The sequence below is a fragment of the Rutilus rutilus genome (genome assembly GCF_951802725.1).
Source record: "Rutilus rutilus genome assembly, chromosome: 8".
NCBI classification, from domain to species: domain Eukaryota; kingdom Metazoa; phylum Chordata; class Actinopteri; order Cypriniformes; family Leuciscidae; genus Rutilus; species Rutilus rutilus.
Window position 1 is genome coordinate 18,708,674 of NC_140222.1, and position 25,363 is coordinate 18,734,036.

At 37.7% G+C, this 25,363-nt stretch overlaps 1 protein-coding gene across 2 annotated transcripts; it reads right to left on the reverse strand.

Annotated features, from left to right (window-relative positions):
- Positions 1-348: 348 nt before the first annotated feature.
- Positions 349-24,584, reverse strand: LOC311295895 (uncharacterized protein). 2 transcript variants are annotated; one of them, XM_084417447.1, is made up of 7 exons: positions 24,262-24,581; positions 23,437-23,751; positions 22,069-22,383; positions 11,433-11,747; positions 6,159-6,305; positions 6,007-6,074; positions 349-511 (listed from the first exon to the last, which is right to left on the reverse strand). In XM_084417447.1, the coding sequence occupies exons 1-7, from the start codon at positions 24,308-24,310 to the stop codon at positions 461-463; spliced, it is 1,260 nt and encodes a 419-aa protein (XP_084273573.1). In that variant the 5' UTR covers positions 24,311-24,581; the 3' UTR covers positions 349-460. The 2 variants fall into 2 exon arrangements, with proteins under 2 accessions (XP_084273573.1, XP_084273572.1); XM_084417446.1 differs by lacking the exon at positions 349-511 and having other exon boundaries at positions 4,499-6,074; positions 24,262-24,584.
- Between the last annotated feature and the right edge of the window lie 779 nt (positions 24,585-25,363).

The window sequence follows — 25,363 nt, forward strand, 5'->3', positions numbered from 1 at the left end:
AAACAACAGGAGAAAAGCATAATTTCTAACTCTACATTGTGGATGAGTATTATGAAAATAAATGCTTGTTTTGCCATAATTGTGTTGCATGTTTGTGTTCAAAAGTGATGTACGGATTTAAAGAATTCAGTATGACTCTGAGAGACGTACTGATTTATATTGATTTAAAACTCTTTATTTGATTATTGCACTTATTGATGATGCCAAGATCACGTCAATACACTGAAATATATGTGTGCTACACATTCCATATTTATGAGTTTCTTATGATTTAATAAACAGACTACATATTTTGTTGTGCAAAGTGGATATCAATATCAGACAAAAGGAATCAAAAAGCATAATTTAATTCAACAAATATAAATTTTATTTTATTTGAAAGAGTAATACAGTGTAAAACACAAATGCCAATACAATGAGCAATATCATTTGTAAAGAAACAGAATCACAGAGAGTTTGATTATTGATCTGTGATTAAACATGTGTAAACCACCTCCGTCATTTCAGAATTCTGTAAGAAACACAAACACAAAAGGTCAAAGGAGAAAAACAAATCTCATGTTTCAGATGCAAAAACTGTAGGAGCTCAAAATGAATAAATGACAGAAATTTGCTGCAAATTCATCACTAGATATTACAGGTTATGAGTCAGTGTTTCTCACACTGAATGATGGTCTTGTGTTTATATATAATGGAGGGTCTTTGGGCCCTATCATACACCTGGTGCAATGCAGCGCCAGGCGTAATGCAAGTGTTTATTGCTTGTTTCAGTTATCATTTTCACGTCCAGCGCCACGTTGTTTAAATAGTAAATGCATTTGCGCCCATTTGTTCGCCCAGGGGCTGTTGGTCTGAAAACCAGGTGTGTTCAGCCGCATTGTTGGCGCGTTGCTAATTTGAGGCAACAGAAATAGACAGCTCCATTGTTAGCCTATTTAAAAAGCGTGTTAGTAATGTGTGCATAAAGTCGGGGTCCACAACAAGCGTACACTCTGCTTATTACACACACAGGGATGCACAGCAGACCACAAAGATGCAATCCTTAACATAAAAATAAAAGGATTACAATATATAAGATTATTATTGTGTACATAAAGATATGGTGGAATCCAGCTTGTCCAAACTGGCGCAAACAAACTGAATTATTAATGCAGGACTGAATGTAGGCTATTTGTTAAATAACCATTTAACAGAGATAATAATTTATTATTACTTCTTAGCTAAAAATGCAAAATTCAGTATTTAAAGCATGCCAAAAGGTAAAGGGTTGGCCAATAGCCCATGGCCAAGAAAATCTGTATTTTTCGGCTAAATGGCAATGTATGGTATAATCTCAGTAATACATTTTGTTCTAGGCCAATCTGAAAAAAAAAAAAAACAAGTATTTAATTTAAAAAATATTATTTCATATCCTGATAAATATTGTCCTACAAACAATGTTCATATTGAAGGCTATGAAACAAACATAGTAAATGTAACCTTGCAGTCTATCTATCTATTTTGATCTGTGCAAAAAAGGGGTCAAATCACATTACATTCTAACATTGTAAAATTACAATCTAAAAACAAAATAATGCTTAAGAAGACGTCAAATTCACTAAATTAAAAATTAAAATAAATAAATAAAAACTGCTATCATGAAAATACATTTGTAGGTTTGAAATTCGGCCTAGCACATATATGTTCACCAACAACAACAAATATTCAACAACAAATATTTTAGCAAAATATATTTATATTTTAGTGTTAATGTTATTTTGGTCAGAATTATTGTGCTCCTATTCTATTGCGCTCCATCTGTTTGACAAGGCTCCTCTCCTGACAGTAAAATGGAAATATTTACTTGACTTTCTAACATTTACAGATGGAAATGTAAGTTATGCACTGAGGAAATTATTGGATGTCACTTCAGTTTAAAGATTATTAATAAAGGTAGGCCTATTTGTTTCCACCAATCGCTGCACAAGTTAAGGTTACGTATGATGACGAAAGAACGTTAGTATTAGCCCTCCCGGAACCCATAGAGAATGCATTTTAGTTCCTGCAGTTAAAAAAAAATCTTTGTTGAAGTCTATGGGAACACTCTGGCCAATTCTTTGCCAGAGTGAAATATGAGCGACATATTATGTATTCTAAATGAATGATGGGGTTAACCCATACAATGTGTTTATGCTCGTACAAATAACCTCGCTTCATTTATTATGAGTAGTGCTCAAGCAGACATGTTGTTTTAGCGACCCTCAGGAGGGGGCGCCCACAGAGGACAGGTGGGGGCGTGGAGTAGGAGGAGAAGAAGAACAGTGTTAGTTATGTTGTGAATGTACACTACACAGGGTGGTTGTGCAACCACTGCAAATAAATTCCTCTGTAATGTAAACAGTGAACGAGATTAAATGCAATCCTGGAAATTCATTCATTTAGGCATGCAACACATAAATCAATAGAAATAAAGTGCAATACATTTAACTATTTTTGATAAAAAAAATAAAAAAATAAAAAATCAACCCCATAGTGGATTTTAAGTGATCAAGGGCTTAGCACGTTCCAATTCAGCCCATTGCAAAGGTTCCGCCAGTAGTGGGCACTCGTGCAACATATTAAGCAATGACGCACATCCGAGTGAACGGAGGGAAGTTAGCGAGTGAAGGGCTGACAATTTTGGACTGGAACACAGCCCCGGTGATCAGTTCTGTGCAGATTTTGTTCATCTCAAACAAGCCTAGTGTCTGATTCATCAGTGACAGACTGATAGTGACCTCATAACAGCAGCCACGCCCACTACAGCAGAGACAACCAATCAGAACAGTGAAAAACATCCCAATACTGTAACAGAACTGTTCAAAATCTTTCAAACAGGTTTAAATAGTTTTGGCCTTGCTTCACAGACTAAAATACTAATTTGATAATAATAAATTTGAATGATATTTTAATGTATATTTTAAACATACTGTACATGTCGAGCATGCTGGTTTAACACAAAACAAATTGTATATAGTACGCTAAGAAATAAAGAGAATCACTGAACTCCCAGGCCAGGTGAGTGAGGTTTCATCAAGAATATGAAGATGACATAAAAGTACACTAATTCTCTACCGCAGTGTACTACGCTTTTACCTTTAGCACTGACACACAACTCTCATACGATACTGTGTTATTTTTCTTTCCAGAATGTTCCAGCACTTGTTAAGTTCGATCTACAGCTGCATTTGGAAATATGTCCTCCTGAGATATAGAGAAATAAAAGCTGCTCAAGGATGCACAGAGTAAGAATCAGATATCAGTGTTGCTGGATTCACTATTTTTTTTCTTTTTTTTTTACAATGAATCAGTGTAGAGTGGAAATCTGATTTAAAGGAAAATAATGCAATAGTAAACAGGAGCAAGACGTTTGTCCACTCAACAGAAACCACATTCATTTGGGTCAGTCTAACATTAAACTAACCTGAAATATACTCAGACCGCAGCAGTTTCACTTTGAAATTGAGCTACAAGAGTGTCAAAAACATTCTGTGGAAACAATATGTTTCTTGCATGAGTAGAATAACACTTTGAACATGAAAATATGTATTTTCTGCAATGTCCTTTTTAGCTGATACATCATGTTGCTTATAATTCCAGTGGAATGTATGAAGGACACTCATTCACACTCTTTCTCTCTCACAGACACAAACATGTCTTCACAGATATTTGTTCCGGAAGTCCAGTTTCCTGTGGAACTGTGTCTGTGTCAGCCTGCAGAAACACCCTGAGCTATTATAGGCCTAACGCTTTTACCAGTAAAGAGTACGAACCCTACTCCAGAAATAACACTCTGTTTGTGCTGTTCTCTCTACATGCCATTTATTTTTCCTTTCTAATGGCTTCACACTGCATTTACTCAAATGTATTCAGTTTCTAGGATCTAACACACCTGTCTGAATGCCGCAAAATGTTGAATTTCCTCAAACAAGCAATGTATTCAATTTATCAGTGCTATTTACTGTTGAGTTTATGTCAGTAGTGTCTGTTTAATTTACATGTACATTTACCGTCAACTGCATCGGCATGTTAACATCAAATTTCCTTCTTGTGTTAAAAGCAGAAAATTACATTCCCACATTTAAATGTTACTTTTGCTTTTAATGAATGAATGAATAAATAAACAACAAACAAATAAATTAATCAAATAATTTAACTTTGGAGGATTAGGAGTAACACTGAAAAATAAAATTAGTTATCAATTTAATAATTGGAAATAAATAAATAAATTTAAATAGACAAATTAATGATTGTAAACTGTTTCTGTAATTTGTGTTTCAAAATCTATTTAAAAATAAAAATTAATTTAAAAATGATGGATTGTTTTCAAAGTGTTCCTATTATGCTATTAGGTTCCTAATTGTGTTTTGGAGTCTCCAACAATATTACATCCATTACATGCATTTCATTTTCTCATATTATACATTGTGTCACAAATGGCCTGTTGCAGCAACAGCAAAGATGAGATGAGCAAGATCTATTCACAGCAGTTATTTTTATTAACGGCAAACCAAATAAAACTAAATAAAAGAACTCAGAATATTCAGAATCTCAAAATACAAACATAACCACTGGTATAAATGTGCGAGATCAGCTTCAACAGTGTAGCTTCTTGAAGATGTTTTTCACGGGCAGCCAATAAAGAGCATAGACTGGCATTACACACTATACACAGGTTTAAGGTTTGTAACAGGGAGTAAGACTGGGATTACTGACGACTTGTTCAGCCAGTTCAGAACGTTTACATTCACTAACAGCTATATTACACACAACATTACCTTTGAAAAAGCAAAATAGGGGCACTTTAAACAAAAAAAAACTATACAATAGTTTGAAAAATTATTTTGCTTAAAAAATTGCTTAAAAAGCATTTGCCACTTGCTTTTCTTTGTCCTTTTGTCAAGCATGAAGCAGTGTTTTGAAAGGGCCCAACACTACTTTATACCAATGTTGTAGAACTCGAAACTGAAAAAGACCGGACTTGGACTCAAGTATAATTTTTGGACTCAAGTCTGAGTACAAGGCTGTTTTTCAGGAGCATTTGGACTCAGCCTGGACTCGGAGTTGTATGACCTGGTCTTGACTATAGACATAAAAATATGGTCTTGGACTCGGACTTCAGTATGAGAACACTGCTTTATACCTTGCGTGTTGCGAACTACATAACATGGCAGGCAAACAAGAACTTATTTAAAGAGGGATTGTAGATGCGTTTACAAGCTGGTCCATCAATGAGAAGTTTTGGTCATTCAATGACTGAATCTCTTAGCAAGTATAGTACAAACTCAACTACTGACTCAGTGGAGGATCTGAAGACTCACTCTTCCTCACGCAAAGTTTTTAGATAGCAAGCAATAATAATTACAATTGACAAATGAAAATCAAAAACTAGTTAAAATTGCTACTGTGAAATAAAAGTATATTTGGGGACATCCAGTGTTACAAATGTAATTGTCATCACAGCAGTCAAATGAGATGATAAATCATTTAGAATTTTGAAGGGAAATGTTGAAATGTCTGTCCCATGTTCAAATTTGCAGAACTATCTTCAGCTCTCAGTGTTAGAGGAAACTCACACTTTTAGCAGCGAGTCTAGCTGTGTTTATTTCAGCAGAAACACCCTGAGCGCCAACACATGTACTGTTTTTACAGTTATTTTTGAGTGAAGTGTCAAGATCATATCTGCTCTTTCTCCCTGATCATTGTGGACATCTAACCAAAGCGCTTTTTTTTCTTCTTTTGTAGCTCAGAGCATGTGCAAAAGCCAAAGTTGAAGCATTTATGTTTAACCTTTTATACGACTACGGTCCCACATGTGGATTTGTTATTTCTTGAGATTTTAGAATGTACATGAATTTGCAACCATATGTAGAAATATTGTAAATATCCATTTATAATACTATAAGTATTATACTGCATAAACTCCTCCTCAATTATGCAATGAATGCTCAAATTGTACAGTGTAAACTGTAACATGAATTGTCTTACCGCTTTTTGTGCATTTCTTTTGTAGAACATTGGATCAGCGTAAGTGATCTCTTCATCACGGGTCTGAACTGTTTGAATAATAATGACAGGCATGTTAAAACAGCAAAACTGTAACTATTTCTTCAGATGTAACAGCAATGTGAAACACTTGCCCTGTTGGTCTGTTCTTCTGTGTTTCTTGCAGATCCAGAAGATCCCAACAGCAGCAACAATCATCAGAGATCCAGCAACAGCAGAAGAGATCGGCACTATCTGAGAGACTGAGACTGGAGGAGGAGAGGGAGTTTGCTGGACAGATTCTGGAAAGATAAAGAGAGACAATCTGTCAGTCTGTCCTTAGTCTCAGTCTCAGACGCACACAGTCTGTTCACTGACTCTCTGATACTAGTCTGACCAGCACGAGTCCCTTTAACATGTTTATGGCTTAAATGTGTTTGTCAGAAAGTGAAAAGAGATTATATGTGTTGTAATTGCCTATTTTTAGCAAAGAAAAAAGCAGAAAACAATTGGCCGTATTATGTAACAATGCACAACTCAGTATTAACTTGTTGTGTAAAAGCAATATCACACTCATAATTGTGCTGTTGATGTGAATATCAGCTTCATAACTCTCTGCATTCTCACTTTCAGTCGATGAAGGACTTTGTAGAGTGGTCGGATAAGCTGGGAGATATTAGAGAAGCACAGAGATGGTTTAAGTCTGCTTTAGTGTCAGTGTGGAGGAGATGACGACAGCCTTCACGCGGCCTCCTCCGTTAGTAGCAAGAAATGGTGCAAGACCAGCTTGCGAAACTAATGTCGCCAACCAGTCATCATCTAGCTGGCAGACCGAGGTGCAAGAGACCGAAGGGACATGGTGCGTCCATGTCAGGACGAGTGACCATCCCGACCATCGAGTACCAAGGTCTGTCGGTGTTCCAACTTAATGTAGAGGGCCTTACCACCGCCAAAATGGAAGTCATCTACCATCTCGCTGACTCCCACAAAGTAGCAGCCGTCCTCCTCCAGGAGACACACCGTGACAGTGATAACATCCTCAAACTGCCCGGTTTCCAGCTTGCTGTGTCTACCCACAGCAAACAGCATGGACTTGCAACCTTTGTAAGGAACAACCTTAGTTGGACAGCCACTGGCCAATCTCCACCAGGCTCGAGTATCGAATGGCTGTCCACTAAGGTGCAGACCACAACGGTTGTCAATGTCTACAAGCCCCCACCATCAATGCTGACCATGGCATCACTTCCACCGGCACCTGCACCCGCCATCTATGCAGGGGACTTTAACTGCCAACACATAGACTGGGGTTACAGTCATACTACACCAAATGGAGAGACATTAAGCCAATGGGCCTCCAGTGCCAATGCGTTGCTGCTGTTCGACCCCAAAGAACCTCCAAGCTTCTTTTCAGCACGCTGGAACACCCACACCAACCCGGACTTGGCTTTCGCTGTGTGGCACACGGCTCAAAAGCCAGAGAGACGTGTCCTGGATAGGTTCCCCCGTTCACACCACCGACCGTCCATCATAAAGGTCCCATCCCTGGTGCAGCCAGTTGCAGGGAAACCCGTCAGGAGATGGAACTTTCGTAAGGCAAATTGGCAGTCATTCACTGAGGAGACAGAAAAGACATCATCCTGTCTCCCAGACCCAGACAACGCCGACGTGGACGCTGGGTATGCAGCCTACTGCAGAGTACTCCTTGGGGCAGCAAGGAAAACCATCCCCCGTGGCTTTAACACAAACTACATCCCGGGCTGGGATGGAGAATGCAGCCATCTCCTGCATGTCCACCAGCAGGCAAGCACCAGGGAGGAAGTTGAAGAATCTGCAACGGTACTTCTGCAGAAGCTAGATGCCACCCGAAGGTCAAGGTGGACAGAAGTAGTTCAGTCAATTGACTTCACCCACTCTAGCCGTAAGGCGTGGCGGACAATAAACCAGCTGACAGGTAGAACACCATCGACCTCCCGGTGTCCAATAACAGCAAATGCCATCGCATCCCAGCTCCTTAAGAACAGCTGTTTCCCTGATGCCGATAAGAACTTTGCCCGCACAACATCACACCAGGTGACTTCCCTGTGTAGAGCAGCTAGTGTGGACGCCAACTTGTCAGGGGAATTTACAACAGCTGAACTCCAGACTGCCTTGAGTAAGACCAAACAAGGGAAAGCACCAGGCCATGATTACATCCACCCTGAGTTTGTGACTCACCAGAGTGTAAGAACATCTGTATGGCTCTGCTCATTCTACTCGACATGCCTTCGGAGGTCCAAGCTCCCGAAGATATGGCGCCGCGCTGCTGTCATAGCCCTTCCAAAACCAAACAAGCCTGCTGAAGACCCCAAATCCTACCGACCCATCTCACTGCTCTGCGTCCCATTCAAAACCCTGGAGAGGCTGATCTATAATCGTATCGAGCCAATAGTGGACCCTCAACTCCCACGGGAACAAGCTGGCTTCCGGCGCGGTCGGTCAACGGTTGACCAGGTGACACTGCTCACCCAAGACATTGAGGACAGCTTTCAGGAAAAACAGAAGGCTGGAGTAGTGTTGCTTGATCTCACAGCCGCTTACGATACCGTCTGGCACCGCGGACTCCACCTAAAGCTACTAAAGATCATTCCCGACAGGCACATGGTGAAGTTCATCATTGAGATGGTGACGAACCGCAGCTTCACCTTAAAGACCAGTGACGGTCAATGCAGCAGGCTTAGAAGGCTGAGGAATGGTGTTCCGCAGGGTTCTGTCCTCGCACCGATGTTATTCAATATCTACATCCACGACTTACCGGAAACAACATCCCGGAAATATGGTTACGCTGACGACCTGGCCATTATGATGAGACGACAAACATGGGAGCAGATGCAGGCCAGCCTAAACCAGGACATGGACACCTTGGCAGCCTACCTGCGTGAGTGGCGTTTACAGCTCAGCATCGGCAAGACAGTTGCAGCAGCTTACCATCTGAACAACAGTGAGGCCAGACGGGAACTGGACATATTCGTTAATAACAAGCGCCTTGAGTTTCAGCAAGCCCCACGGTACCTTGGCGTACGCCTGGATAGATCTCTAACATTCAAACAACACCTTGAAGAAGTGACGGCCAAAGTGTCATCAAGGGTCGCAATAATTCGACGTCTCGCTGGTACTAGCTGGGGTGCAACTGCCAAGGTGCTTCGAATATCAACAGTAGCTCTCGTCTTCTCCACAGCTGAATACTGTGCCCCAGCCTGGTGCAGAAGCCCACACGTCAGGAAAGTCGACACTGCCATAAACACCGCCCTTCGGACTATAACTGGCTGCCTGAAATCTACCCCTGTCTACCATCTGCCAACACTAGCGGGAATTGCCCCGGCCGGCCTCCGACGAGAGGCTGCTACCCTCGCTCTTGCAAGGAAAGCCCAAAGATACAACTGGCATATCCTGCACAATACCACCACAACAGCACTGCCTCCTTATAGACTGAAGTCCCGCCACCCGTACAACAAGGCGGCACAAGACCTGCTCAGGTCCATCCCTGAGGACCTGTCTACAGAGGCATGGCTCGCGGCAGCCTGGAAGCAGGAGTGGGAGTCAGCAGGGCCCTCACGAATCCACCGTTACATCTTTGACCCTGGAGGCGGTCTTGAAGGAGAGGATCTGCCACGCCGGCAATGGACTCTGCTAAACCGCCTGCGAACTGGGGTTGGACGTTACAAAGCATCGATGAGGAAGTGGGGCCTGGAGGACAGAGCAGTGTGTGAGTGTGGGGAGCCAGAGCAGACCGCTGAGCACATAATCACCACCTGTCCACTGTATAAACCACCCTCGGAGGCCGGCCTCTTCGACGTGGGACCTGAGATGAGAACGTGGCTGAGTTCTACTGAGCTGGACATTTGATGACGACACACTAAAGAGAGAGTGTCAGTGTTAGTCAGTCTCATCACACACTGAGATCAGTGCTTATACTCACAGTCCTGATTTTCTCTCATAACAATGAATTCAGATTTAAAATAGAATCCACTCATTTTGGAAAAAATTAATAAAATATACAAAATCTGAATACAGTGGCACTTGTTTGCCAAGGTTCTTGAGCACCATCTATTCTCTCTCCTAAAGGATCTTATATTCATATTACACCCTTCCTGACTGATGTATATTATCTAAACACTGTCTCATTATTAAGATGCATTAAAGAGGACTTAAAACATTGGCCTGGGTCATTCTGTGTCAAATCAACCAAATTTCAGAAACTTTTCCGGTTCAAATTTCATCAACTGCATATGCAAAGAGATTTCTGAGCACTAAAAATGTGTACAATTGACCAATTTATTCATGGATCCACATTTAGATCTCCATATTTCTGGGACTGAACCACTGAGGGCCTTTAAAATTGTTAAAGTTTGTTAAAAATCAAAATATAAAAGGATATTAAGGTATCTTAAATAATTCTTGAGTTGCAGGCATGCGAACTTGGGGCAAAAAAAACACAAGGAGTGTTTTTTACCATTTTTGAACTGTCACTGTTGGCATACCTTTAATGAAACAAAGATTGCTCAACAGATTTTACTAATAGATTTACCAATCTCTGTGTAAAAATAAAATAATGATTCTGCCATCTTTCTGAAGTCATTTATACCCCCTGTAATTTGGCTCCAAATCTCAGGGTGAAAATTGTCATTTTTTCCCCTCAAAGCAGCAAGTTACTCAGTAAATATACATTCTTGACATTTAATATTTTGTCTTTCTTCTTTCACCAGAAAAAAAATATATAATTTTTTTTTAGACGGGGACCTCTGGTTGAGTTGATAAGGAATGACCGAAGCGTTACTTCATCTTTGTTAGGTTGAGTTCATTAAAGTTAATTATGCATTTAATTAAAATGCATATCCTGCCCTGCTGTACTTTCAGTAAATTGCCTTTGAATGTTCTTGTAAGTTATTTTGCTCTGATGTCATCAAATAAATTGATAAAATATTTGTCATGACCCTGGATCTGTAGTAATTCACCAGAGTTTATCTTCTCATTCTCTCCCAGTTTAGCTAATTGCATATTGCTGTAATATATCTGAGTTTCCTCCTGTAAGAGCACAATGGATCAGACATACACTGATGCTCATGACACTTGGAAGAAGTTTATTTAATAATAAACTATTTCAGTTCTATAATATGTGTGTTCCTTTTCCCCTTGTGTGGGAGGTAATATAATGTGGACCTGGATGTTTTTCATGGACTGGAGGGATAATGTTTGGGGATTTTAATTATTTAGTTTGATAAATATACTGTAAAATGTTAGAATAAGGTTAAAAAATAATAATAAACTGCATCTGAAATTTATCTTCAAGATTTCTAATAAATAATCTTCAAATATCATTGTGGGTTATGACAATAATTATGTACATTTTGAGTATGACGATGACAGAAGAAGACACATGTAATTATGCTCACCATTAACAGTAACATTGAATCTCTTGATAAACTCCTTATTCCTAATAATGGTTCTTAGTTGATAAAGTCCAGAGTCTGTGGTTCTGATGTCACTGATGGTCAGAGATCCAGTCTGATCCAGTTTCAGTCTGTCTCTGAATCTCTCATCATTATCATATCTAGTAATGTTCATGATCACTCTAGCGATGCGAATGTTTCCAAACCTCCACAGGATCTCTTTGTCTCTCTGTATGTCTGTAAGATCAGGGTTTAGAGTGACAGAATCTCCCTCCATCACTGACACTGACTTCACTGCATCTGTGTCACCAAACACTCCTGGAGAACCAAGAGGAACAGTTCATTAGACACAGATGAAGTCATTTTCTGTAGTCATTTGTTTAACTTTCTGTTTTTTTTTTTTTTTTTTTTTTACAGCTGTCTGCTTATTTGATTCAATAGTGATCAAACATTGGAAATGGGATCTCAATGGAATATAGTAAGAAATAAAAGTATACTACAGCTTTTGTTTTGGTGAACTTAATAGCTTTAAAAAAAATAATTAAAATGAACTAAAACAACTAAAAATCAAGATATTTCTCATTTGAATTCACCTCCTCAACCTGGATAAGGTAGCCTAATTTTAAAAGTGTGATTTCGAGAAGAACTTCTGAAGAATTCCTAAAGAACATTCAACTCTTAAATCTGAAATTTATCGGAGAGCCACTGACTACCTAATATTCTTAGCTTTCAATTGTCTTATATATCAGGACATTTTAAGTAGGAATAATTTAATGAGTGATATAAAGTGTTTAACCAGGAAGGGAACTAAATCTGTCTGTCAATCATGCATCAAAACAGTGATCAAAAACCGGAATTCAAACTACTTCTCACAGTAATATCAAAGATAGCATCTTTATCTAAAATTAAAACAAAAAACTGACATGAAATTTGTCAATAAATATAGAAGATTTGTAGGCCTACTTACCGACAAGATGCCATATGCAGAATAAAAGTATTATGTTAACCATTTTCATTTAAGCAGCTTTCTAAATGTTTTAAATAACACACTTTTAGTCAGAACTAAACACTGCAAGTGTGGCATTAAAACCATTACATTTCTCATAAAAAAACTTGTTTATCTAAACTGTCTTATGTTAACAGTAGATCGAGAGCCGTGGTAAATTAGATGCACGAGTGGGTGTGTACGTGTCAGTTTGTGAAGTTAAAACCAGTGTAGGCTAAACACACCCACAATTATTTACTAGTCTAATTAAACGTTGTAACAAACAAATAAACAAACAAACAAACAAACAAACAAATAAAACAAAACATTAAGTCAGAATGCACATTTAGAAAGCTCCCTAATTCAATTCTTACTAGTAAAATGCAATTGCAGAGCTAATCGTTGAGCTTTCTAATTCTACTTTACATTTAATAATTTAGCTAGCAGATGCTTTTATCCAAAGCGACAAATAAAAGCAATTACACTAACAATAGGGCAACAATATGCAAGTGTGCGTGTGTGTATATGTGTGTGTGTGTGTGGGGTAATGTCAGATGGATGAATGTATATTAGCCTATATGCAGTTCAGGGTAGGCTAAAATTCCTCTCTGTGAAAAATAATGTGTGTAATATCAAAATAGTTTGTGTGTTTTAACGCGTGTGCGAGTGTGTGTGTGTGTGTGTGTGTGTGTGTGTGTGTGTGTGTGTGTGTGTGTGTGTGTGTGTGTGAATGCTTGTGTCCACATGTATCCACACATGCACAGACCCAATGTTTGCAAGCACACATAGGGCTACATGTGTGAACATGAACATAATGAACATGCACCTTAAAAAATATATATATTTTATTTTCAGTCTCTCCCATTCACTTTCAATGGCTGCATGGTCATTATTGACCAGGGGTGCTTCTCAATATCCCTCCTCGTCTCCTCTCTCCTCCGTCCTCCATCCTATGACCCGGAAACCGATCGAGCACAGCCATCTTGAAGAAGGACATCTCAATTCTCTAATTGCACCGTGAGGAGTCGAGGATCGAGGAGTTAGGAGGCTTCCTGAGGAGTCATGAGCGAGGATACACAGGTGTATCCTATACAGAAGAGTTTTATCGACTAAAACGTGACGCACGTATAAATTCTCCTCCCCCTTCACATCGGTCACAATAATATTTATTTATACTTTACTTTTGCAGTTTATATAAACCACACATCTCACATATTTCAACAGGGTATCTTTCATTATTATTATTTATTATGCATTTCTTAAATAAAAAAAATTCAACAACATAAGGGCAGATCCTCTGATGTCCTCTGATCCATCCGCTGATGACGCGATGAAGTGACGCTCGAGTGATCAAGGACTCCAATGTATAAAAAAAGCTTTCATTCGATCCCTCCGTCCTCGCGTCTTTTCCTTGCAGCCTTCCCTCGCATCCTACAGGGGGTGGAGCTGAGACGCGAGGAAAGGAAGCGAGGAGAGGAAACGAGGATACACAAATAAGAATTGAGAAGCACCCCAGGAACACCACAAGTGTGACTATGTGCCATTTTGTACAAAATAAAAGCTTTTCAAAACAATCTTCTGGGTAAATCATTAGAGTAGACTAGTGTGATCAACAGTGCAATTTTTTTTTTTTTCAGATTTTGTTTAAAATTTCCAAAAAAAAAAAAAAATCCTCATAAAATTAGATGCCTACTCTCAGATAAATGAGGCCTACAATTAATCTGATGCAAATATACATTTAAAACCAGTCTTAATTGAAAGAAAACTAGTTGACAAAAAGATTGAATCCAAAATTGGGTGATAATAGCCTATAGCATAACTAGTGATTTATAAGCTATTTTTTGTAGGCCAGTCATTTTGACCGTGGACACCACAAGTGTTTTGAACACAACACAAGGGTTAAGATGTGTTGATAAATCACATTCAGTTAATGTGAAGAGTTAATGTCATGAATACAATTGTAATAAAATTGTGTTCGTTTTATAATAAAATTAATACAATTTTAAAGCATGCCGTGCTCTTCAACACACACACACACACACACACACACACACACACACATGCCTTTTGATCTAAATAAAAGTCACCACAAGTGTTTTGAACACAACACAAGGGTTAAGAAGATGTGTTGATAAATCACATTCAGTTAATGTGAAGAGCTAATGTCAAGGCCAATGGTTGTATCATTTTTAGCCATGATATCAGCTGTAATTGATATCATTTGACTTACTGTTTTCCAAAACAGAATCATGTTTATTTGGCACCAGCTGCAGTTAATACTGAATTTTACATTTTCTTTATCAATCTATCATTGAAGAACCTGTGTTCACCTCATGCTGCAGGAGTGTGGTGGGGTGCAAGGTCTGTATTGACCAATGGATGGAGAACTCAAGGTATTGCCCTAAATGCAGATCTGAAGATTTTGTCATCACAGAAGTTGCAGGCCTAAAGTGTTCTTGAAGTCACTACGAGGTATGTGTAAAACAGTGTGCATTTTTCCACTCTTCCTGCAGTAACATCTAATGATCTAATGTTCTTGAGGTCACTAAGAGTTTTGTGGAATTCTGTGTAAAACAGTATGCATTATTTTCCACCTGCAATAACATTTGTTCAGTTAGCTTCAAGCAGGGTATTCGCAAATGGGATAGTTTTACAGGAAAGACATCTTCAAAAGTTAAAAAATATTGCAGTTTAATTTGCATGTGTTGTGAGAATAGAATATTTTTCCATTTTACTTACTGTATACATATCTGCATAGACACCCAACTGTGCAAATTCATTTATAGATTTTCTGAACCTGGAGGATCATGTTCTGCAGAGTTCAGCTCCAGCCAGTTCCAACACACTTTCCTGGACATTTCTTGAAATCCTGAAGACCTTAGCTGGTTAAGGTGTGTTTAATGAGCTGAACTTTGCAGGACATTGGCCCTGACATTAGCTCTTCACATTAACTGAATGTGATTTATCAAAACCTAGTACATCTTAAAACATAGAGCTCATGATAAATAAAAGTTCTATATGGGCAAACATTAAATGCATAAACCAGTGTGAATAACAATATCTTAAAGCAACTCTAAAGATTATTTTGTACTTTAAAATAATGTTTAAATCGCTTCAGTGGTTCATCAAGTCGTAACAGGGTGAAAGGCACTTCTGGATTCGCTTTGTGGCCCTCTATCTGCTATAACCACATGCAAGTTTGCCAGATCGGGTCGCGTTTCTGTAGTTCGAATGAGACATAAGAAACTACAAATTTGACTTGCTTTACGGCAAGCGTTACAATAGTCATTATTTCGTTTTTCTTCGTTTCTGATGTCGCAATACATCATACTTTCATAAAATCATGCAACATACTCTACCTGTCTGTGGACATCGTTCATTCTAAAGCCGGTGCTGGATAAACAGTGAGCGTGCATGCGACCATAGGCTAAATTATTTACGACACGGGCAATGGACAATTCCGCTTTCAACCTGTAGGGCGACCGAAGAGGAAAAGTTGCTTTAAAAGAAACTAGAGAGTGGCAAACTTTGAAGTAGGGCTAAAAAGCCTGAATAGAAAGTTTTAAATAGTTGTACAGCTTGAAGCTCATACACAGTTATGGCCTATTTATGAATGCAATTCAAGCATTTATTTGTCATTGAAACTGATGCAAAAAGAGAAAAAGAGTAGACTGAAACAATTTCTTATCCTGTCGCCCCCTCTAATGGACAACATTAAATATTACGGCCTTCATTGCTCAGTTAAGGCAAGTCAATGTTTTTTTTTTTTTTTTTTTTTTGGAAAGTAAGTCCGACCAGTTAGAAAAGATATAAGCGAGTCATAAGGTCTGTGCCGAGTTTGAAGCATGATAGGTGGAGTCAGTTACTCTCTTTCTCAAGCCAACATAAAGCAACATCAACCAATTTAGTATGTAATAAAATTGTGTTCGTTACATGTCAGTCATCATGGGGGCCAGTTTGTTTAGAATTTTATTTTAATAAAACTCTACTGTGACCCAATTTCAGCAAGTGATGGTTTCGCATCGCGACAAAAGCATATTAAAGTGGGATTTGTCATTGTGACTCTTCTACCTGACAGAATTAAGGCCTGTACTGAAAACAGCACGGTTTGACCCACCAGATGAAAAGGCCGTTTCAGCGCTGCCCACATGTATGAATAAATTAGAGAGACTGCTCATTGCAGAACAAATGAGTGGAGCTTACGTCTAGCTCCTCCTCATAGTCATCCAGTGAGGAGGAGCGAATGTAATTTGGGCCTAATGGGTGGAGCTAGAATATCCAACCATATCCTGAACCTACCCACTATCCCCTTTAGACATCCAGAGAGGTGGAGCTGGATGTCATTTGACTCTGCAGTGAGTACCACTTGATAAAATATCAAAGCCATTTGTAAAATTAGTTAAACTTAATGAAAAAAACAAATAGATGAGCCGTCTTTTCATTTCTTGTTATTCCATTCCAACAGCAGTACATTTATCACTAAAGGTAAAGACATAAAAATGTATTTAGGCTATAACTCACCAGACAGACAACACAAACTCAATAAGAGCAAAATAAGTTTAAGCAACATCATCTCCAACAGCCTGAGATAAAAATTACTCTATGATCTGAAAAATATTAGTAGATAATCTGAGGTTTATAAAGAAACTCCTCAGGGAGAATAGACACAGTTCATGAGTCACTAATCACAGTTGATGAAATCAGTGTAATAAACCCCTTAACATGATAACCATAGTTTCCACCGAAATAGTTACTGTCATGATCACCAGCTGGAGTGCCCTTGATAGCCATCAGAGGGCACTCCACCCTCTACTGTCTTTCCATCAAAGACAACATTACCCATAACTCATTGCCTGGTCTCATCATCCATGATTGTCTATTTCTCATTACCTTGTTTAGCCCAGCAGTTCACTCAGCCATTCATTGCAAACTCTTGTATGTCTCTACACTGCATTTAGAAGTGTGCTGCCTTGTCATGGTCATGGTCCCCAAGACTGTTGGACTGTTTACCCCGTGTTTTGACCTTTGCCTGCTTTTGGTTTGATTTTTGATCTTTGATTCTGGGTTACCCTTTCAATAAATACTACATATGGATCCTCAACCCTTTGTGTCTTGGAGCAGTTTCATGATAATTACTATTGTCATTATAAATAAATAATCTTCTAAAGCACAATAAATTGGTTCTTGAAACCGTAAGATTTTTATTTTTATTTTTTTCATTTGGCCTAGTTGCTCAATGCAACGTCCTGAAGTTGTTTTATTTTAGGAACAATATCTGTAGAATATAAAATATAGTCACCATGTTTATGAATCACATGACTAAAGTTCACACATTTGTTGGTGTGATCGTGTGAAGCGCTGTTTCATCTATTTCTTTTCTGAACTGTGTCATTTCACACTGAATAAACATTTGTCATTATAAGGGTCAATGTCTCAACTTCCTACAGAAATGTTTGACTATCATTTCCAGCAGAAACAACCTCATTATAAATATTTTCTAAAGTAATTTTAAAATGACTCAGCGTACAGCGAATGGAATCAGATAGCATGGTGTATTGAATAATAGTCTACTCATTTACATGGCAATACCAGTGCAGTATTTTCTGTAATAGCCTATTGAATGTTCTCTCTTTTTTTCATTCTTTTTTTTTTTTTTTTCTCACTTCTCATTTCCTTCAGAAGCAACGCCCTGTAGAGCATTTTGACAGTGTCTATTTCCGTAGAAAACAGACTGTAAATGCTGGCCTTATGTGGAGCTGATATAAACTGATCTCCCAGCTTCCAAAACCACAAACACCAGCAGAACTAAAACACCTTAGACTGGATTTGTCAGCAGGGTAGCAAATATATGTTATAAATGTGTTTTGATCAAATTTATAAACTTTGGAGTTTATGTACATGCTTTACATACTGTGCTCTCAGATCATCTTCTAGGGTGGATATAGGTGAATAGGTTATAAAAATAATCAATTTATTTCACAAATTTTCTGTAGGAAAATCCTCTGAGGCTTGTTAAAAGGCATCATCATCATCATCATCATCATCATCATCATCATCATCGCCCCCTAGTGTCCTGATGTGAGTACTGATAGTGATGTCACAACAGCAGCCACGCCCACTACAGCAGAGACAACCAATCAGAACAGTGAAAAACATTCTAACCTCCCTAACTCAAAATTTTCTAGGTCACTAGAAAATTTTGAGTTAGGGAGGTTAGACATTTTTTAGTGACTGATAACATCTACATTTTTCAATTGGCCCAAGTGAAATTCTGTACATTTAATTTTATAATTTTATAATTAGAAAAAAACTGTTCAAAATCTTTCAAACAGGTTTCTATAGTTTTCGTCCTTGCTTCACAGTTTAAAATACTAGTTTGAACAAAGCAGGATCAGAGTGTCTCGTTGTTTGTCTTCAGAGCTCAGATTGTGCGCTGATCTTCAAGAGCAGATGAAGATCCTGCAGCGTCTCCTAGTGACTGAACACGAAAACACACTTTCTGCAATGCTATTTTAATGTAGCCTACATGTTTAATCATACACGTCGAGCATGCTGGTTTAACACAAAGCAAATTGTATACTAATAATAAATAAGTTTTGAGAATCACTATACTCTCCCTCTCTCTCTATTACTACTTTTACTTAAAAAAATATTTCAATGATGATGATGGTCAAATACAAAAATGTAGGCCTAGTAAAATCAATGAAATGTTTTTTTTTTTAAGTTTACCTGTTGTTCTTTATTTAGTTTGTAGTCTACATTGTGATATGTAGTAGCCTAATATTTCGAGCACTGGTAATCCGGATTTGGTTATCTGTAAAAGTTGGTATTTAAATCAGGGTGATCCAATCTAATATTGCTGGTGTAACCCTCCGGACTGCCATCGAAGTTGGTATTATGGCTTTGCATATGCAAGTGTCTGACCACAGCTGACCACTGATTATATTACCAGGGCATTTATTCGCAGTAGACAAAAACTCTGCGTGGGTTCACAACACTACAAAACACGGTTCTTCTCTTTCAACTCCACTTTGGTTTCTACTGCCTGTCTTTCGTGGACGCCCTGGATGATCGCTAAAACAACATGCCTGCTTGAGCACTACTCACTATAAATTAAGCAGTGTTTTATGGATTTGCACAAACATTGATTTAAACACATTTCCTGCATTAACCCCATCATGAATTTAGAATACATAAGAACTATCCAAGTGAACAATAAAAATATCTCTCTCTGTAACAATAACATTACAGGGAATGTTATTAGGAGCCCCACACATAACTGTAATAAAATGATAAAGACCTGGAGAAGGCCTGCATTACTTTATATTGGCATATTGAAACGTAGCCTATAACATTAGGTCTTAATATAGGCTACACATTTACACAAATAGCCTATATGCAGTAAAAGAGAATGATATAAAATAATATAAACGATGACGTAAAGAGATTTGTCTAATACGTAATGTTGTAATCAATTACAGCACATCTCATTTCTCGCAAAGTTGCATTCAGTGTCCTTCTGAGTTCATACTTTCAAGATAACCTAAACCTACAAAGACCGGTCTCCACGAGAACGCAAGTCTGTTCTTTTGGTTCTTTACGAATTGCCACGCAAACGCAGAACAGTGCAGTGTATGTAGTTTAGAAAGTTATAAATATGGATATTTTTTCTTACAAAAACGTATCGCTTTGTTTCAGAAGGCCTTTATTAACCTCCTGGAGCCATATGGATTACTTTTATGATGGATGGAATAACCTTTTTAGGGCTTTAAAATCTAACCGTTCGCTCTAAAGCTTTTTTCAACTATAAAAAATTTAATATTTTGTGCCCGAAAAATCCCTTGAGACAGCTATTTATAACATCACGCTTATTGTAATTCTCTGTACTGTGTCCCAGATCATTTGTCTTCAATAGGTTCAAAATGCTGTGGCCAAATTTCGTAAAAAAGTTCTTAAGAAAAGACGTAAATTCGATCATGCCACGGCCATTTTGCAAGCTCTCCATTGGCTCCAATGCAGTCCAATTTAGGACTGACTATAAAATTCTCCTATTTTTGTACAAATGTTTGCATTATCTCCAAGTTATCTGTCTGAACAACTAAACTCCTATAGCCCGTCCCGAGACCTAAGATCTGGTAATCTAAATCTACTCACTGTCCCTTGCACTAGGCTCAAACGCAGAGGAGACAGAGCCTTTTCGTTGGTGGGGCTTAGATTGTGGAACAGCTTGCCAGTACAACTTATCTTTTAAAACTTGTTAATGTCTCTCCTCTGTATGTTTTAATTTTTAATTTTGTTTATTTGACTTCCTTGTTTTCTGTTTTCAAATCTGTGTATGTAGTTTCTTAGTTGTTCTCTTTTCGATCCTTAGTTATTTGAGCTTGTACAGCACTTTGGTCAGTCTTGTGGCTGTTTTCAATGTGCTTTATAAATAAAAGAACTGAACTGAACTTCTTGACTGTGTAAAAACTTTCAGTCAACACTTGAAACCACAAATGTTCTTTGCTCGAAAGAATAACGAAAAATTATTGCTACTACATTTACTACAATTAATTGTAGACAGTGTTGTAAAACAGTCCAGTACTGTATAGTTTAAAGGCAGGTTCAGAGGATTTTAGGCACAATTTGGCCGTCTGAGACAAATTTTGTGAACCCTACAGACCACTTCAGCCGTGGATGTGGGCATGGGAGAGCAGTGCCCTACCACTTCCCCCGCCCACAATTTTCCTACTGGTCGGGGATCGAACCGGCAACCCTTCGGTTACAAGCCCGAAGCCCTAACCAGTAGGCAACGGCCACCCCTTTACTGACTTTATTGGCCTAAAATGACAATTTTATGTAGGAAATAACACACAGAATGCAGAGGGTTTTTTTCCCCTATTTTTTACAGAATTGAATACAGTTATTTAATAGTGTGTGTATGCAGTGTTAGACACTGAGTTCTATCTATTGTTTAAGTGTACTTCACTGTTGGAGTGTCACTGTTATACTTGCATCATAAATATTGTGCATATTTTCAATATATAAATTACTTCAGGAAAGATGTCAATAAAACACAACAATAAATCTAATAATTGCACTCAGTGTTAGGTACGTGCCACCCTTATATGGCCTAATAGTCCTAGGAAAGCAACTATCTGTCATTTTACATTGCAGTCATTTAAATGTAAGTACAGTATTTATTATAGCTGTGTGTCATAATACAGTAGTGAAATATGGAAGCCTACTGTTGTGTATAGGGGAAAAGGTAGAGGAATTAATATGATCAAAATACATTTTCAACCCTTCTTTAGCAAGCTAAACATTTTATGACCATATATTTTGTCATATATTTTACATTACATGTTATAAATGTAAATATATTTCACACTTAACATCATATATTTTTTTTATATTTCAGAATATATTTCAAAATTATAAATATAAGTGAATAACAATGCAAATATATTTCAATGTATTTGGAATGTATGCCACATATATTTTTGACACTTTAAAATATATTTCAATATATTTCTTTTCTGTATGGGTATGAATAGAAAAAAGTCGAGTGAAATCCTGGTTGGACTTATTAAGGGTTATGATGACAATGATTATACTGTATACATTTTGAATATGAAGAGGACAGAAGAAATTATACTGTAATTCTCTATTCACCATCAACAGTAACACTGAATCTCTTGATAAACTCCTTATCCCCAATAATGGTTCTTAGTTGATAAAGTCCAGAGTCTGTGGTTCTGATGTCACTGATGGTCAGAGATCCAGTCTGATCCAGTTTCAGTCTGTCTCTGAATCTCTCATCATTATCATATCTAGTAATGTTCATGATCACTCTAGCGATGCGAATGTTTCCAAACCTCCACAGGATCTCTTCATCTCTCTGTATGTCTGTAAGATCAGGGTTTAGAGTGACAGAATCTCCCTCCATCACTGACACTGACTTCACTGCATCTGTGTCACCAAACACTCCTGGAGAACCAAGACAAGTCCAGATTCAGCATTATTTGTGGCAGCTTGCATTTTTGTCTTATTTTTACTTTGATTTTTTTAATCATTAAATAATTTATAACATTTAAAAAAGTATATGGTATATGATCAGTGTCACTGTTTGCATACTGAGCTCGTTTACATGCACGTTTTTTGGCCGATTATGCCGGTTATGTCATAAATGGGAATGATTACGTTTTGACGTCACTACCGGGAAATAAACTGATTTATTAATAAAGTCTTGAAAACATGGTTTAGATGAGGGACCAGAACTACAATTTTAGTAATTCACAGCAAAACAACAACAAAATGCAGCAAATTCAGAAAAAAAGTCCTGGTGAAATCCTGGTTGGACTAACTAACTCTCTCCCTGCCAATGATGGAGATTTCCGGCTTTCCGTGTTTTTCCTGTCATCTAGACTAGGGCAGGGGGCACTATGACATCTTCTGAAAGAGAACTGGATCTCATGATCAAAACACAGGCGGAAAAGAAACAAAACGATATCTTATGTAAGCAGATGCATAAAATAATGCAATCATCAGTATTAAACAGCAGATCAAACAAAACTGTCTAATGTTACTGAATGAAGAGTCGACCGAGGACGAGCTCTAGGACTGTGAAGCATTAAGGGTGTTGATGGACTCGATTTACTCCATCTGTGTTTTGATCATCGTTCTGAATCTGATCCAGACTTAGTTTTTGACAAAAACACCATTTCTCAGATTTTATGTAACTTACCCATATTCAAGTGTTGATAAAAAAGGAATGCATTATGCTAGAATACTTTTTGTTTGTTTGTATTGTTTAAAAACAGAGGGTCTGTTCGGTCTTTTGATATATTGCATATTCCGATATCAATACAACAAAATATTCTGGGGGCCAAGAAACTTTTGTGAAAATTATAAAAAATGCTTTAAAAAAAATTCAATAAAAACGCTGGCGAGAAAAGTGTTAAGGATTATGCCAATGATTAAGTACTGTTTACATTTTTAATATGAAGAGGACTGAATAAATTACACTGTAATTATGCTCACCATTAACAGTAACATTGAATCTCTTGACAAACTCCTTATTCCTAATAATGGTTCTTAGTTGATAAAGTCCAGAGTCTGTGGTTCTGATGTCACTGATGGTCAGAGATCCAGTCTGATCCAGTTTCAGTCTGTCTCTGAATCTCTCATCATTATCATATCTAGTAATGTCCATGATCACTCTAGCGATGCGAATGTTTCCAAACCTCCACACGATCTCTTCATCTCTCTGTATGTCTGTAAGATCAGGGTTTAGAGTGACAGAATCTCCCTCCATCACTGACACTGACTTCACTGCATCTGTGTCACCAAACACTCCTGGAGAACCAAGAGGAACAGATCATCAGACACAGATGAAGGAAAATATAATTGTTTTAATGGTTTTTACCTTAAAAATATAGGTCATTTATGTTTATATTGAATAATTAAAGAAGACCTAAAAGTCTCTCTCTCTCTCTCTCTCTCTCTCTCTCTCTCTCTTAAAATCATTGCAAATAGAATATCGCTAAAATATAGAAAGAAAAGAAAAGTACATTACAGCAAATGTTTTGGTCAAATGAAAAGCTTTAGTGGCAAAATAACTGGAGAAACTGACAGGCCTAACATATAAATAAGACATGATTAGTTGTGCTTCACTGAAATAAAAGCATCTAATCACACTATTTTCCAGATGAGAAATATATCAAAACTAGTGATCAGAGACCTGAATGAAAAACTACATCTTACATAGTAAGAATCGACAGAATCTTTTTCTGGAAACAATGCAGATTTAAAAAGTAGTAGCCTAAATATGATTCAAATTTGTCAATAAATAAAAAATCTACTTACCAATTAAATGCCATAGGCACACAAAGAATGAAAGTAGTGTATGAGGCATTTCAGTTGATCAGATTTATAGGCTTGTTGTTTAAAAAAAAAAAAACACGCCTGAAATCTGAAATAAACAATGAACGTATGACATTAAAACTAGACGGATCTCCTAGAAACTTCTTTATCTAGGTTAACGGGAGGCGGAGAGTCGTTGATGCTATCTCTCTCTCTCTCTCTCTCTCTCTCTCTCTCTCTCTCTCTCCGTGTGTGTGTGTGTGTGTGTGTGTGTGTTTGTGACGAGTCAGTTTGTGATATTTATCCAGTTCAAACCAGTCAGGCCTGGACAGGAAGGACTGCCCGATGGTCCGCCGGGGACAGCAAGAACGATTGTGGCCGTTCTGTTTCGAGACTTTCGGTTTCATTGGGCGGAGCATACATTAATATTCATGAGTTTTCCAAAATGTGTTGCTCAATAAATGTTCTGTTAAAAGTTTTTTTTTGTTTTTTTGTTTTGAAATCACAAACTATGGGGTCCTTTTTTAGCCCTGTTTATATATCTTTTAATATATATATATATATATATATATATATATATATATATATATATATATATATATATATTCTGTCCCCAGATGAAAAGGATTGTAGCGTTGGTAGTGGTCATCCTTCTCCTTATTATAATCAGTAAGTCCACTCCACATTCGCGACTGCTCATGCAACAGTTCGTGCAAGCCTTTGTCGAGGTGAATTAAAAATACTCTAATTCACAATTTAGCAAAGACTGTGAGGGAAAAAAAATAATGTTACATTTTGTTTAGAGCCTTTAAAACATATAAATAACTACAAGTCAAGCTGCAATACCAAACAGGACCACACGGATATATGCCTCTATAACCCAAACATTAAGATTGTGTCATCATTACTCACCCTCACGTTGCTCGCTGGCGACATCTGCTGGTCAAAATGGCGTAAAATGCAACGAAATCTCAACCCAAACATGCATAAAAATACCTTTTACAAACCAGTTACAAATGTTTGCTTGAGTGTGTAATCTATTAATCAAATCTAAAAACCATCAGATACAATGTGACATATTTGTATAAATTATCTTTTATTATAG